This window comes from Ovis aries, chromosome 5 (genome assembly GCF_016772045.2).
Source record: "Ovis aries strain OAR_USU_Benz2616 breed Rambouillet chromosome 5, ARS-UI_Ramb_v3.0, whole genome shotgun sequence".
Lineage (NCBI taxonomy): Eukaryota > Metazoa > Chordata > Mammalia > Artiodactyla > Bovidae > Ovis > Ovis aries.
Genome location: NC_056058.1, coordinates 99,029,642 through 99,042,286, shown reverse-complemented (window position 1 = coordinate 99,042,286; position 12,645 = coordinate 99,029,642). Strand labels below are relative to the sequence as shown.

At 35.9% G+C, this 12,645-nt stretch overlaps 1 protein-coding gene across 1 annotated transcript in view; it reads left to right on the top strand.

Moving 5' to 3' along the window:
• Window positions 1–12,645, top strand: part of SLCO6A1 (solute carrier organic anion transporter family member 6A1) — a 96,845-nt gene that overhangs the window by 45,613 nt on the left and 38,587 nt on the right. The window contains exon 9 of the mRNA XM_027970643.2: window positions 5,233–5,428. Within this exon, the coding sequence (XP_027826444.1) occupies window positions 5,233–5,428 (196 nt within the window). The remainder of the gene's footprint in view (window positions 1–5,232; window positions 5,429–12,645) is intronic.

Below are 12,645 nucleotides of genomic sequence, written 5' to 3'. Positions count from 1 at the left end.
TTTGTTTACACCAAGAGATCAGTAATAAGCTAAATGTTAGTGTTCATCACTCAGTCGTGTTCGACTCCCTATGACCCCGAGGACTGCAGCCTACCAGGCTCCTCTCCCCACGGAATTCTCCAGGCAGGAATACTGGAATGGGTTTCCATTTTCTTCCCCAGAATAAGCTGAGTTGCTTTTAAATGTAGCTGTTTCAGGGAGTCTGTGACTCCTATACAAGCAACAATGCTTCTGAGTGGGGGCTTCCTCCCTTTTTCCAGAGGCTCCAGCACACAAAATCATCAGTCACAGAGCCTTGCAGATGAAATCGGTTTATTAGGTTTGTGGGATAGAGAATCAGAGGTTAAAGTGTCTGCATGCAATGCGGGAGACCCAGGTTCGATCCTTGGGTTGGGAAGATCCCTTGGAGAAGGAAATGGCAACCCACTCCAGTATTCTTGCCTGGAGAATCCCATGGACAGAAGAGCCTGGTGGGCTACAGTCCACGGGGTTGTAAAGAGTCAGACACGACTGAGAGACTTGACTTTCACCTCAAAGTATGGAGCATACCACAGCTTGCTGATTAGCATTCAGTGTAGGTCTGTGGGTCAGCTAAGAAACCCTAAGTGAATTGTCTACTGTGTTCAGTACTCAAAAATCCAAAATCCAATGCTAGACTGGCTTTTGGTTGGGGAAAAGGGAGACAGTTTTTCCTTAACTTCTAGAGGGATAGAGCAGTATGATTCTGTCTGCAGAATGCCCCAAAACTTGATGAGCGGTCTCTGGATTTTGTTAAGCTGGACCAGTCTTCCTTGCTGATGATGGTATAATAACACCAAAGTCAGAGCCATTGAGTCAGGCCTCTCACCCTACAACCAACTGAGTATCTTCTATCATTGAAAGCTTTCGGTATCGTAGGTGAAGTGAAGTGAAGTGAAATGAAGTCACTCAGTTGTGTCCGACTCTTTGCGACCCCACGGACTGTAGCCTACCAGGCTTCTCAGCCCATGGGATTTTCCAGGCAAGAGTACTGGAGTGGGTTGCCATTTCCTTCTCCAGGGGATCTTCCCGACCCAGGGATCGAACCCGGGTCTCCCGCATTGGAGGCAGACGCTTTACCCTCTGAGCCACCAGGGAAGCCCTTGGGTATCGTAGGTAGTGGCCGTCAAAATAAATCTGCCCCTTGTAGTAAATGGGAGAGGAATTTAGGTACTCCTGAGGGAGTATTGCAGATGTATGTTTGTGGCCTTCTAGCATGAATGAAAATTAGTCTTCTTTGGGTGCTAGTGGAGTGCAAAAGAAGACTTTGGCAATGTCCAAGACAGTGTATCCAGTGCCATCAGTCTATGCCAAAAATTTAGTGACATCACCACGTACAGGCCATTCAGGGCTGTAGGGACAATGGGATTCAGTTGGTGGTTAATCCACTGTAAACCTCAAGCCCCTGGTAACTTTTTTTCACCGGACGTAGGGTCTGTTGATGAGACACTGCTTCATTTAAGTCCCTAATCTAAGCTGGGACTTTCCTTTCTCCTCCTGGGGTCCTGGGTTGTTCCTGTTGGGCCATACATGAGGAAAAGGATAGCAAATTATGTGTTCCACTGTCGCTCTTAGAATTTAGAAGCATATGCAGTACCAGTGTGCAAAATACAGTCACCGATTCTATACTTTGAAATTGGAACCACAGCATACTATAGAAATATCTGTGAAAATGTAGAACAAAAAGCAGTCAGCGCATCTACTTGTAGGCTATATAGCATCAGAGGGTAGTAGAGAATTGCCGCCCAATAAATAGAGTAGTAATTTTTTAAATACAAAAGTTTAAATTTAAATATTTTTTAAATTTAAAATTATTTGGACACAGTTATTGTTTAAATCTGGTACATTTAAATGAAGAAAAATCTTGACCTTTATGTAACTACATACAAAGATACCAATTCTAGGTAGATTGCACGTCTCAATGTGTGTGGTAAAACGATAAAGCTTTTTAGAAAGATGTAGGAAAATATCTTCATGCCTTAGAGAAGATAAAGATTTATTAAACAAGACACAAATTACATAAATATGAAGCAAAAATGTGGTATTACATTAAAATTAAGAACTTATGTTCATCAAAGTTCAGCATGAAGGGTGCAAATGCATATGAAACAATCTTTTCAATAGAAATATTCTGCAAAGTATTTGGGTCCAGAATATATTAAAAAATATGACAATAAACAGGTAGATAATCCAATAAAAATGGAAAAAGATTTGAACAAGCATTATATAAAAGATGATACCAGTTGGCCAATATTCATGTGAAAATGGGCTCACCTTCAGTGGTTTTTCAGGGAAATACATATTAAAATCACAAGGCAATACTAGTACCATTCACCAGAATTGTTAAAATGGAAGAGAAAGATATGTTGGTATGAATGTGGAGCAATTGCCATTTTATCCACTCCTGGTGAGAGTGTAAATTGGTTTATCATTTTATAAATCTGTTTGACAGTGTCATAAAAATCTGAACCTATACATATCCTCTGACCCAAGAATTCAACTTCTAGTTATATACACAAATTCCTTTCTTAAGAATATATTCAACAGAAATGCAAATGTTTACAAAAAGAACATATACATGAATTTTTAAAGTAGCAGCAAAATTTGTTAATATCACAGTGAGTAAATAAGTTGTGTTGTATGCACATACTAGAATACTATTCAGCAGTGATAAGGCATGAACTAGTATTATTATATACAAAAACATGGGTGGATTTTTCAAGTATCATGTCCAATAAAAGAAGCTATAATGTATGCATACTTTACAATTCATATTATATAAAATCTTGTAAGTGCACAAAAAAGCCTCTGGCCTTCTAGTAAATGTTTGATTAATTTTTTTTACCTGGGCGTGGTTACAGAGTTAAGCCTGCTTTGGAAATTCATCAGATGTATAATTTCGATTTGGGTATTTTTCTGTACATCAGTAGAATATTTACATAAAAAGTTGCTTGGAAGTTCTGTGCTTTGCAATTCAATTTTCAACCGTTTTATTTCTTTTTAGGGCAGTCCTCAAGGACCCAGTTTTTAATTGTTGAACTTCCAGTGTTCAGTATTTTCTTATTGCCTAGGGTGATGAGCCTGGCAGCCAATACTTTTTCAGTTGAATTGTGTTTTCAGTTTTATGCTCACAGATGTACTTGGCTTTCTCAACTCTATGGTTGTTTCTATGAAGAAACCTAGTGTCCTCTGGCATTGTGGTTAGGGATAGGAATTGGGGATCAAACAGTTTATGTAGACTGCCATCCAAACCTCTTGTTTTTTTTAAGTCTACCTCACTCTTGCTTTCAGTCATATTAGTACCTACCCTTAATTTCTGAGATTATGAGTTGCAATGTGGTTTACTTCTTCTTGACTTCTTTACCTATAGCCTTATTGCTCACCCGCTGATTCACTTCAAGTTCCCACAAATTTCTTAATAAATATTGCCTCTATACTATTTGCACTTTTTGCTTTTCTAATAAATGATTTTGTCTGTAAATTCTACCTTTAAACAAACACTCAGATAATGTTTGCTGCATGACTGTACTCTGTGCTGAGCACTTAAGTGTTAACTCATTTAGTTCTCCTAACAAGCTATGATGGCGGTATCATTACTTATAGATTTTTTTTGATAGCACCTCCCTCATACATTTAGATGTAATTTGTATTATTTATTTTTTGGCTCTAAGCATTTTAAATTCTCATCAGCACATTTTTACTTAAGCCATGCTTTGTTGAAAAGAGGGTTTTTTTGTTTGCAGATAAGGCTTTTATTTCTCTTTTTAAATAACTCCTGTTCAAATCAGTTAATATTTTAAATATCTTTAATAATGTTGTAAAGTAAATCTTCATCTCTGAGACAGCTGATTTAAAACACTTTGTTTATAGATTTTTAATTTCCTTGAAATCTAGGCAGTGTTTATATAATTTATTTAATGTGATGTCATTAGGTATAAACATGTTCATGATTTACATTTCATGGTACATATTTTTTGCTATTTATTTTCAAACTTTCCATTCTAAAAAATATCAAATTTCATCATCTGTCTTTCTAATAGTTGTTTTATTCATACATCATTATTGTGAATTCTGACATATTTAATTTTTCATTTTTTAATTGTATATTTTGGTGTTTTGCACTTCTCTTTTGCTTCTTACCCCTTCCCCCATTATTCTCTCTTCTCTCAATGGATTTATGTTTTATTCATTTTATCCTCATCAGTTGGTTTAAGAAATTTTAGCTGCTCATTTGCAGTTCACTAACTCCACTCCTCAGGATTGTGTGTATGTATGTGTGTTTGGTCTAGATTATTAATTTTATCTTTTTTAAAAATAAACTCTAACTATAATTTTTTGGCAAGTAACAGACTCTGTGGCAGCTTTTACAGTTTTCATTTTAGTCTTGATGTTATAAAGTTTTCTTACCTTATTACTTTATATGATTTAATATTTTTACATTTCTCTGTAATTATAGTACACATTTATTCCCAGGACTATTATCACTTTAATTACTTAAATTTATCATAGTTGGCTACAGACTTTCAAATGTTGTTTCTCTGGTATTGATTTTATTGTATTGCTCACAACTGCTGTAAAACATTTTGTGGGACCTCTTATTCTTTTGCTTTTCTAATAAATGACTTTGTCTGTAAATTCTACCTTTAAACAAACACTCAAATAATGTTTGCTGCATGACTGTACTCTGTGCTGAGCACTTAAGTGTTAACTCATTTAGTTAACAGCTTCCCTGGTGGCTCAGAGGTTAAAGTGTCTGCCTGCAATGCAGGAGACCTGGGTTCGATCCCTGGGTCGGGGAAGATCCCCTGGAGAAGGAAATGGCACCCTACTCCAATATTCTTACCTGGAGAGTCCCATGGACAGAGGAGCCTGGTGGGCTACAGTCCACGGGGTCGCAAAGAGTTGGACACGACTTCACTTTCACTTTCACTTCGGCCTGTAGTATCAGCCCCATGCACAAATTTGTATTTCTCTTAAGGTTAAGCTTTGTTATTTATTGTGTCTTTAAATTTTCTCTTGGCTTCTTAGTTAAACTTAGGTTTGCTATATGATTAAAGCAGAGGAGAGTGCATCAGTGTGTGAATTTTCTGTCCTGTCTTTAGCTGACTATTTTTTGTTGTTGTTGGAGGAGGATAATTACTTTACAATATTGTGCTGGTGTCTGCCATACATCTACTATTTCTAACTGTGTTTTCTTTTCCTCCTTTCTTATAGGACTTGTTTTACTTCCAGGAGGTGCACTAGGCCAGATTCTGGGAGGTATCATTATTTCCAAGTTACACGTATCTTCTAAAGGCCTTATGAGATTTGTAATAGTTACATCTGTTCTATCCCTTGTACTGCTTGCACTTGTAGTTTTTGTAAACTGTGATCCAATACCATTTGCTGGGATCACTGAAGATTATGGTGGGTAAGTATAATTTTGTACTTTCATATCCAAACCAATCACATATTTGTTAGTCAGTAATTATTTGCCCAGTAACCCTAATAGGTTCATAACATTCTTGGCATTACTGAACATGTAAAAGAAACATAAAGCATAGTTTCGCCTTTCATTGTAAGGGCAGAAATATCATAATGATAGCTTGTGGTGTAACTGCTTGTACATTCATATAAAGAAAGAAGATATTGAAATGAATCAGAACCTAGAAGTAGAAATCTGTATTAAAGTGAGTAGCAACTAGGTGACCATACTAACCGTATGAAGCGAGGCTTACCTTTGTCTCAATTGGTCTGTCAGCCTTCTTGTCAAAGAATGGAACTGAAGGCATCTGAAAGTATGCATGAACAAGGTCTCCTTTTAGTTAAACCTGCAAAAATTCAAAGAACTGGGCACAGATTGTTTTAATGATGGACCAGGAGGCCTGGCGTGCTGCGATTCATGGGGTTGCAAAGAGTTGGACGTGACTGAGTGACTGAACTGAACTGAACTGAACTGAATGTTAAGGAAGAGAAACAGAGCTGGAATTAGAAACTAAAAGACTAATTAAGTAAAATAAGTAAAGAAAATTAGACTTCTACTTCAACTACATGGAAGACCAGTGCTTCAACTGAGTACACCTAGAAAAGCTGAATTAATGTTTTAAAAGATTTGTTTAAAGATATCAGACAGTTGCTTAGGCAAGTAGCGGCTAAAGCACCAAAATCCTGGGGAAAGGCAAACCTTGTGAGGAGAAGCAACCTTCTGCAATTACTGTTTTCCCTGAGTACATTTACTATTTCTGGACATTGGCAAGAAACTGGGAATTCTGGCAAAAGGTCTCGGTGAAAAGCATCTATTAGGTTGGTGCAACAGTAATTGTTTTGGACCCTAAATTTATCATTATAACTAGACTCAAGTATGTCTTTATTAATCAAAATAGGAACCACTAGCCAACACATTTTTGCCAACAAGGAATAAATCTGTTTACCCCTGTAGCATAAAATTCCATTCTCTGGGACTTGACAAACTCTTCGAAAGCGTTTCCTGAGTCCTGCTAGTTGTGGAAGCATTTTCTCTGCAAAAAGTTGTCAAGATGCTTAAAGAAATGGTAGTCGGTTGGCAAGAGGACAGGTGAATATGGCAGATGAGGCAAAACTTCACAGCTCAATTCATTCAAATTTGAAGCATTGGTTGTGCAAAGTACTGTCAGGCATTGTCATGGAAAATTGGGTCCTTTCTGCTGACCAATGCCAATGGCAGATGTTGCAGTTTTCAGCCCATCTCATCAATTTGCTGAACATACTTTTCAGGTAAAATGGTTTCGCTGGGATTCAGAAAGCTATAGTAGATCAGACCAGCAGCAGACTACCAGACAGTGACCATGATTTTTTTCTGGTGCAAGTTTGGCTTTGGGAAGTGTTTTGGAGCTTTATCTAGGTGTCCAGCCACTGAGCTGGTCATCGCTGGTTGTCGTATAAAATGCACTTTTCATTGCACATCAAATCCAGTTGAGAAATGGTTTGTTGTTGCATAAAATAAGAGAAGATGACACTTCAGAACGACAATAATTTTGATTTGCTGTCAGCTCGTGAGCACCCATTTATTGAGCCTTTCTACCTTTCCAGTTTGCTTCAAATGCCAAACGACCATAGACTGGTCGACGAATTCTTAGGCAACTTCTTATGTAGTGATCCTCTCAGCTGGTCACTGTCAACTTCCAATGGCCAGCCACTGCACTCCTCATCTTTAAGGCTCTTGCCTCATTTGCAAAACTTCCTTTACCACCACTGCACTGTACCTTCATTAGCAGCTCCTCGGTCACATGCACTGTTGATGTTGGGAGTTGTTTCTGCTGTTTTATGACCCACTTCGAACTCGAATAAGAAAATTGCTTCAAATTTGTTTTTTGTCTAACACCATTTCCATGGTCTAAAGTACATATAAAATAAATAGCAAGTAGTAATTCATTAGCAAAAGATGTAAAATGAGAGATGCACATTAAAATGATGTATAACATAACCACATTTAGTTAAGAATGTATTCCAATATCAAAGGGCAAAGTTCAACAATGCTTAACCACAATTACTTTTGCACCAACCTAATAGTAGGATGACCAAAATCTGGCACAAAGTTTTGACAGAACTTTGAGCTCAAAATGACAAAAATTAGGCCCTGGAGTGGGACACAACATCAGTAAGAAGAGATGGAAACAAATAAGATAACGCTCTTTTGGGGTTTTACTCAGCACATTTACCGAGCAGTGAAGCTAAAAGGCCAAGACAAAGTAAAAACAATATGAAAAGCAAAGAAAATTTTTACTGGTCTTATGATGCTCTATAGATAAGAGTTCAATTTTAGAATGTGCTGTTGGAATGGAACCATGGTAACCACCGTGTTCTTAACTGATACCTCTGTAAGGTTAAGATCTAGGAGTGAGGGGCTCCCTATAGTACTATAACCAGCCAGGAGTTAGTTTTTCTCTAATTGGATTAATTTGGTCAGCCAGCACTGTAGCAGCAGAAAGACTTGACACTCTGAAAGAAAGATAATATCATACAAAGCTGTAAAGTGTTGTAGACAACGGTCTTGCTTTAAAAAAAATACCAGACAGGCGCAAAACCCTGAGACAGAACAGATTATAGAATAGACTTATAGGGGATCCAGATATTGACATTATCAAGTGAGAATGTTAAAATAGTAATTATAGGTACAGTGAGACAATGTGAATTTCTCATCAGAAGCCACAGGTTCAAAAGATAGTGGAACAATGTCTTAAGAGTCCTGACAGAAAAGAACTTTCAACACATAATTTATTATCCAGTGAAAATATTCTTCAAGAAAGAAGATGAAAGATAGTTTCAGGTTAAGGATAATTAATAACATTTGTTGTTGGCTCTAAAAGAAATGAGATTTTGGAATTATCAGACTGGGAACATAAAGTAACTATGATTAATATTCTACGGGTTCTAATGGAAAAAGTGGACAACATAAAGAAAATCTAGATAATGCAAGTAGAGAAATGGAAACTCTAAGAAAAATATCAAAAGTAAATTATAGAAAGCCAAAACAGCTCTATAATAACATGAAGAGTTCCTTTCATTGATTCATCAGTAAACTGGATGGAACTGAATAAAGTATTAACAACTTTGAAGACACATCAGTGGAAACTTTTCAAACTGAAAAGCAAAGAGAAAAAAGAATGAAAAAAAAAAATGGAAACGGAATATCCAAGAACGATGACGCAACTACAAAGATGTAACACTAGTATAATGGAAATGCCAGAAAGAGAAGAAGCAGACAAAAGAACCGAAGAAATAGGTGCAGTAGTAATGGCTGAGAATTTTCCATAGTTAATGACAGACACCAAACCATACATTTGGGAAGCTCAGGAACACCAGAATTGATTAATATTACAAAAAAAATCTACATGTAGGCATATCACATTCAACCTGCAGAATCAAAAACAATCTTGAAAAAAAGCCAGAGGAAATAAAACTACTTATAACCATGCCAGCAAGAAAAGAATGGAGTGAAATATGTAAAGGATTGAAAAGAAGTGAACCTTGGATGGTATATATGATGAAACTATCTTTCAAAAGTGAAGGAGTAATATTCCCAGATACTCTTAAACAAAATATAAGGGAATTGTCACTGGTAAACCTGCTTTGTAAGAAATGTGTAAAGAATTTCTTCAGAAAAAATGATAGGATTTATTAGATGTATTAATAAATCCATGTAAAATGAAGAGCACTATAGGTGAATATAAATGTTGGTAGACTATGTTCTTTTATTTTTATTATTTTAATTGTTATGATAGGTAATTCTTCAAAATAATCATGGTATTAAGGTACTCAGTGATTATAATTTATGGATAGTGAAATAAATGACAGTAGTCTTATAAAAGGGGAGGGAGGAATTGGGGATACATTTTTATAAAGTACTTGTAATACCAATGAAGTGTTATAATGTTATTTGAAAGTACACGTAAATAGCTTGTAAATGTATATTGGGAATTCTAGGAAAAAACCATTAAAACATTTTAAAAAATCAATATAAATGCTATGCTAACAGATAAGAGAAAATGAAATCTCATACCAAAAACCAGAGAAAGCAAAAAAACAGGAAAGATGAAAACCAGAAAGAACAAATTTTTGTTGTGTAATTCTTCACAGTAGTCTCTTATGACCTTTATATTTGTAATGCATCAGCTGTAATGTCTCTACTTTCATTTATAATTACATCTATTTTATTCCTTTTTTTCTCTTGCAAGTCTAGCTGTAAGTTATTCTATTTTATTTATCTTTATTTTAAAAAAAACTCAGTTTTATTAATCTTTTCTTTTGGTCTTTTCTATTAATCATTTATTTCTGTTCTGATATTTATTTTCTTTATTGTACCAGTTTTGGACTTATTAGTTTATTCTTTTTATAGTTTCTTGAAATATAAATTTAGATTGTTTATTTGAGATCATTCTTTTCTCTTCGTCACGTTTTATTGATATGAATTTCTTAGAATTGCTTTTTTTTTTTACTGAAAACTAGTTGATTTGCAATATTATATTAGTTTCATGGGTACAAAAGAGTGATTCAGTATTTTTATAGATTGTAATCCTTTTAAGGTTATTATAAAATAATAGCTTATTTCCCTGTGCTGTACAATATATCCTTATTGCTTTTTTATGCATGGTAGTTTGTATCTTTCAATTTTGTACTCTATCTGGCCCCTCCCTCCTTCCTTATCCTTGCTGGTAACCAGTAGTTTGTTCTCTGTATCTTTGAGTCTCTCTGTTTTGTTACATACATTTATTCATTTTTTTTTCAGTACAGTTCAGTTCAGTCTCTCATTTGTGTCTGACTCTTTGTGACCCCATGAACTGCAGCACACCAGGCCTCCCTGTCCATCACCAACTCCCGGAGTTTACCCAAACTCATGTCCATTGAATCGGTGATGCCATCCAACCATTTCATTTCCCCTTCTCCTCCTGCCTTCAATCTTTGCCAGCATCAGGGTCTTTCCCAATGAATCAGCTCTTTGCATCAGGTGGCCAAAACATTGGAGTTTCAGCTTCAACATCAGTCCGTCCAATGAACATCCAGGACTGATCTCCTTTAGAATGGACCGTTTGGATCTCCTTGCAGTCCAAGGGACTCTCAAGAGTCTTCTCCAACACCACAGTTGAAAAGCATCAATTCTTCGGCACTCAGCTTTATTTTTTAGAGTTCACATGTAAGTGATAACATAGAGTTACTTGTTCTCTGTTTGACTTATTTCACAAAGCATATTACCCTGTAGGTCCACCCATGTTGTTGCAAATGGCAGAATTTCATTCTTTTTTATAACTGAGAAGTAATATTTCATTGTATATAAATACTACATCTTCTTTATCCATTCATCCTTTGATAGACACTTAGGTTGCTTCCATATTTTGGCAACTGTAAATAATGCTATCAACATTTATTCAGTTCAGTTCAGTTCAGTTCAGTCACTCAGTCGTGTCCGACTCTTCACGACCTCGTGAATCGCAGCACACCAGGCCTCCCTGTCCATCACCAACTCCCGGAGTTCACTCAGACTCATGTCCATCGAGTCAGTGATGCCATCTAACCCAACATTTATTGGGGTGTATGTATTAATATCTTTTCGAATTAGTGTTTTCATTTTCTTTGGATGTTTACTCAGGAGTGTAATTGTTGGATCTTGTGGTAGTTCTTCTTTTAGTTTTTTAAAGAACCTTCATACTTTCGCTTTGTCCCATTGGCTTTGGTATGCTTTCAATTTTATTTCAGGGTATTTAAAAATTTCTCTTTTGATTTATTCTATGACCAGTTGGTTGTTTAGTGGTATGTTGTTTAATCTTCACATATTTGTGAATTTTCCAGTCCTCTTCTTGTAAATGATTTCTAGTTTCATACTATTGTAGTTGGAAAAGATGCATGATATAATCTCAAATCTTCTTAAATTTATGAAGACTTGTGACATAACATATGGAGAATTTTTGTGTGCACTTGAGAAATATATGTATTCTGTTACTATTGTACGGAATGTCCTGTAAATGTCTGGTGAGTCTTGTATTTCAAACCTATGGCTTAATTTCAGTGTTTCCTTATTGATTTTCTGTCTGAATGTTTTATCCATTGCTGAAAGTAGAATGTCAAAGTCTTCTAGTATTATTGTATTGCCATCTATTTCTCCCTTTAGGTCTATTAATATTTGCTTTATATGTTTAGGTGTTCGTGTGTTGGGTGCATAAATATTTACAAGTGTTATATTTCCTTGTTGGCTTGATCCCTTTTTATTGTAAAATGACCTTTCTGTCTTCTTGCAGTCTTTGTCTTAAAGTCTTTTTTGTCTGATATAAGTATAGCTGTCCTAGTTTTATTTTGGTTTCCATTTGTATGTAATATAATTTTCCATCACATCAGTTTCAGTCTGTGTGTGTCCTTATTCTGAAGTGAGTCTCTAGTATGCACCCTAAATATGGGGCTTTTTTATTTTATCCATTCAGATCCCTCATGTCTTTTAATTGGGGAATTAGTCTATTTACATTTAAAGTGTTTGTTGATAGGTATGTACTTGCTGCAATTTTGTTAATTACTGCAATTTTGTTAATTGTTTTCTGGCTGTTTTGTAGTTCCTGTGTTTCTTCTTGTTTCTTACTCTTCCTTTGTAATTTGGTGATTTTATTTAGTGCTTAGACTCTTTCTTTTGTGCATTTTCTATAGGTTTTTGTTTTGTGGTTACCATGAGGCTTATAGAAAGCATATTTATGACAGTCTTTTTAAGCTGATAACAACCTAACCCTGAATGCATAATAAAGCTCTACACTTTTACCTTCCCCCTGCATTTTATGTATGTTGTCGATGTCAAAATTTGTACCTTTTACCTTGTATATCTATAAGCAAATTATTGTAGTTATATTTTAATGACTATAATAACTAGATGAACCTTATCTATAACAGTGGTGGTTTAGTCACCAAGTAGTGTCTGACTCTTGTGATACCTCATGGACTGTAGCCTGCCAGGCTCCTCTGTCCATGGGATTTTCCAGGCAAGAATACTTGAGTGGATTGCCATTTCCTTCTCCAGGGGATCTTCCAGACCCAGGAACCGAACGTTGGTCTCCCGCACTGGAGGCAGATTCTTTACCGACTGAGATATGAGGGAAGCCCATAGCTCTGTATCTATAACAGTAACCTTATCTATAA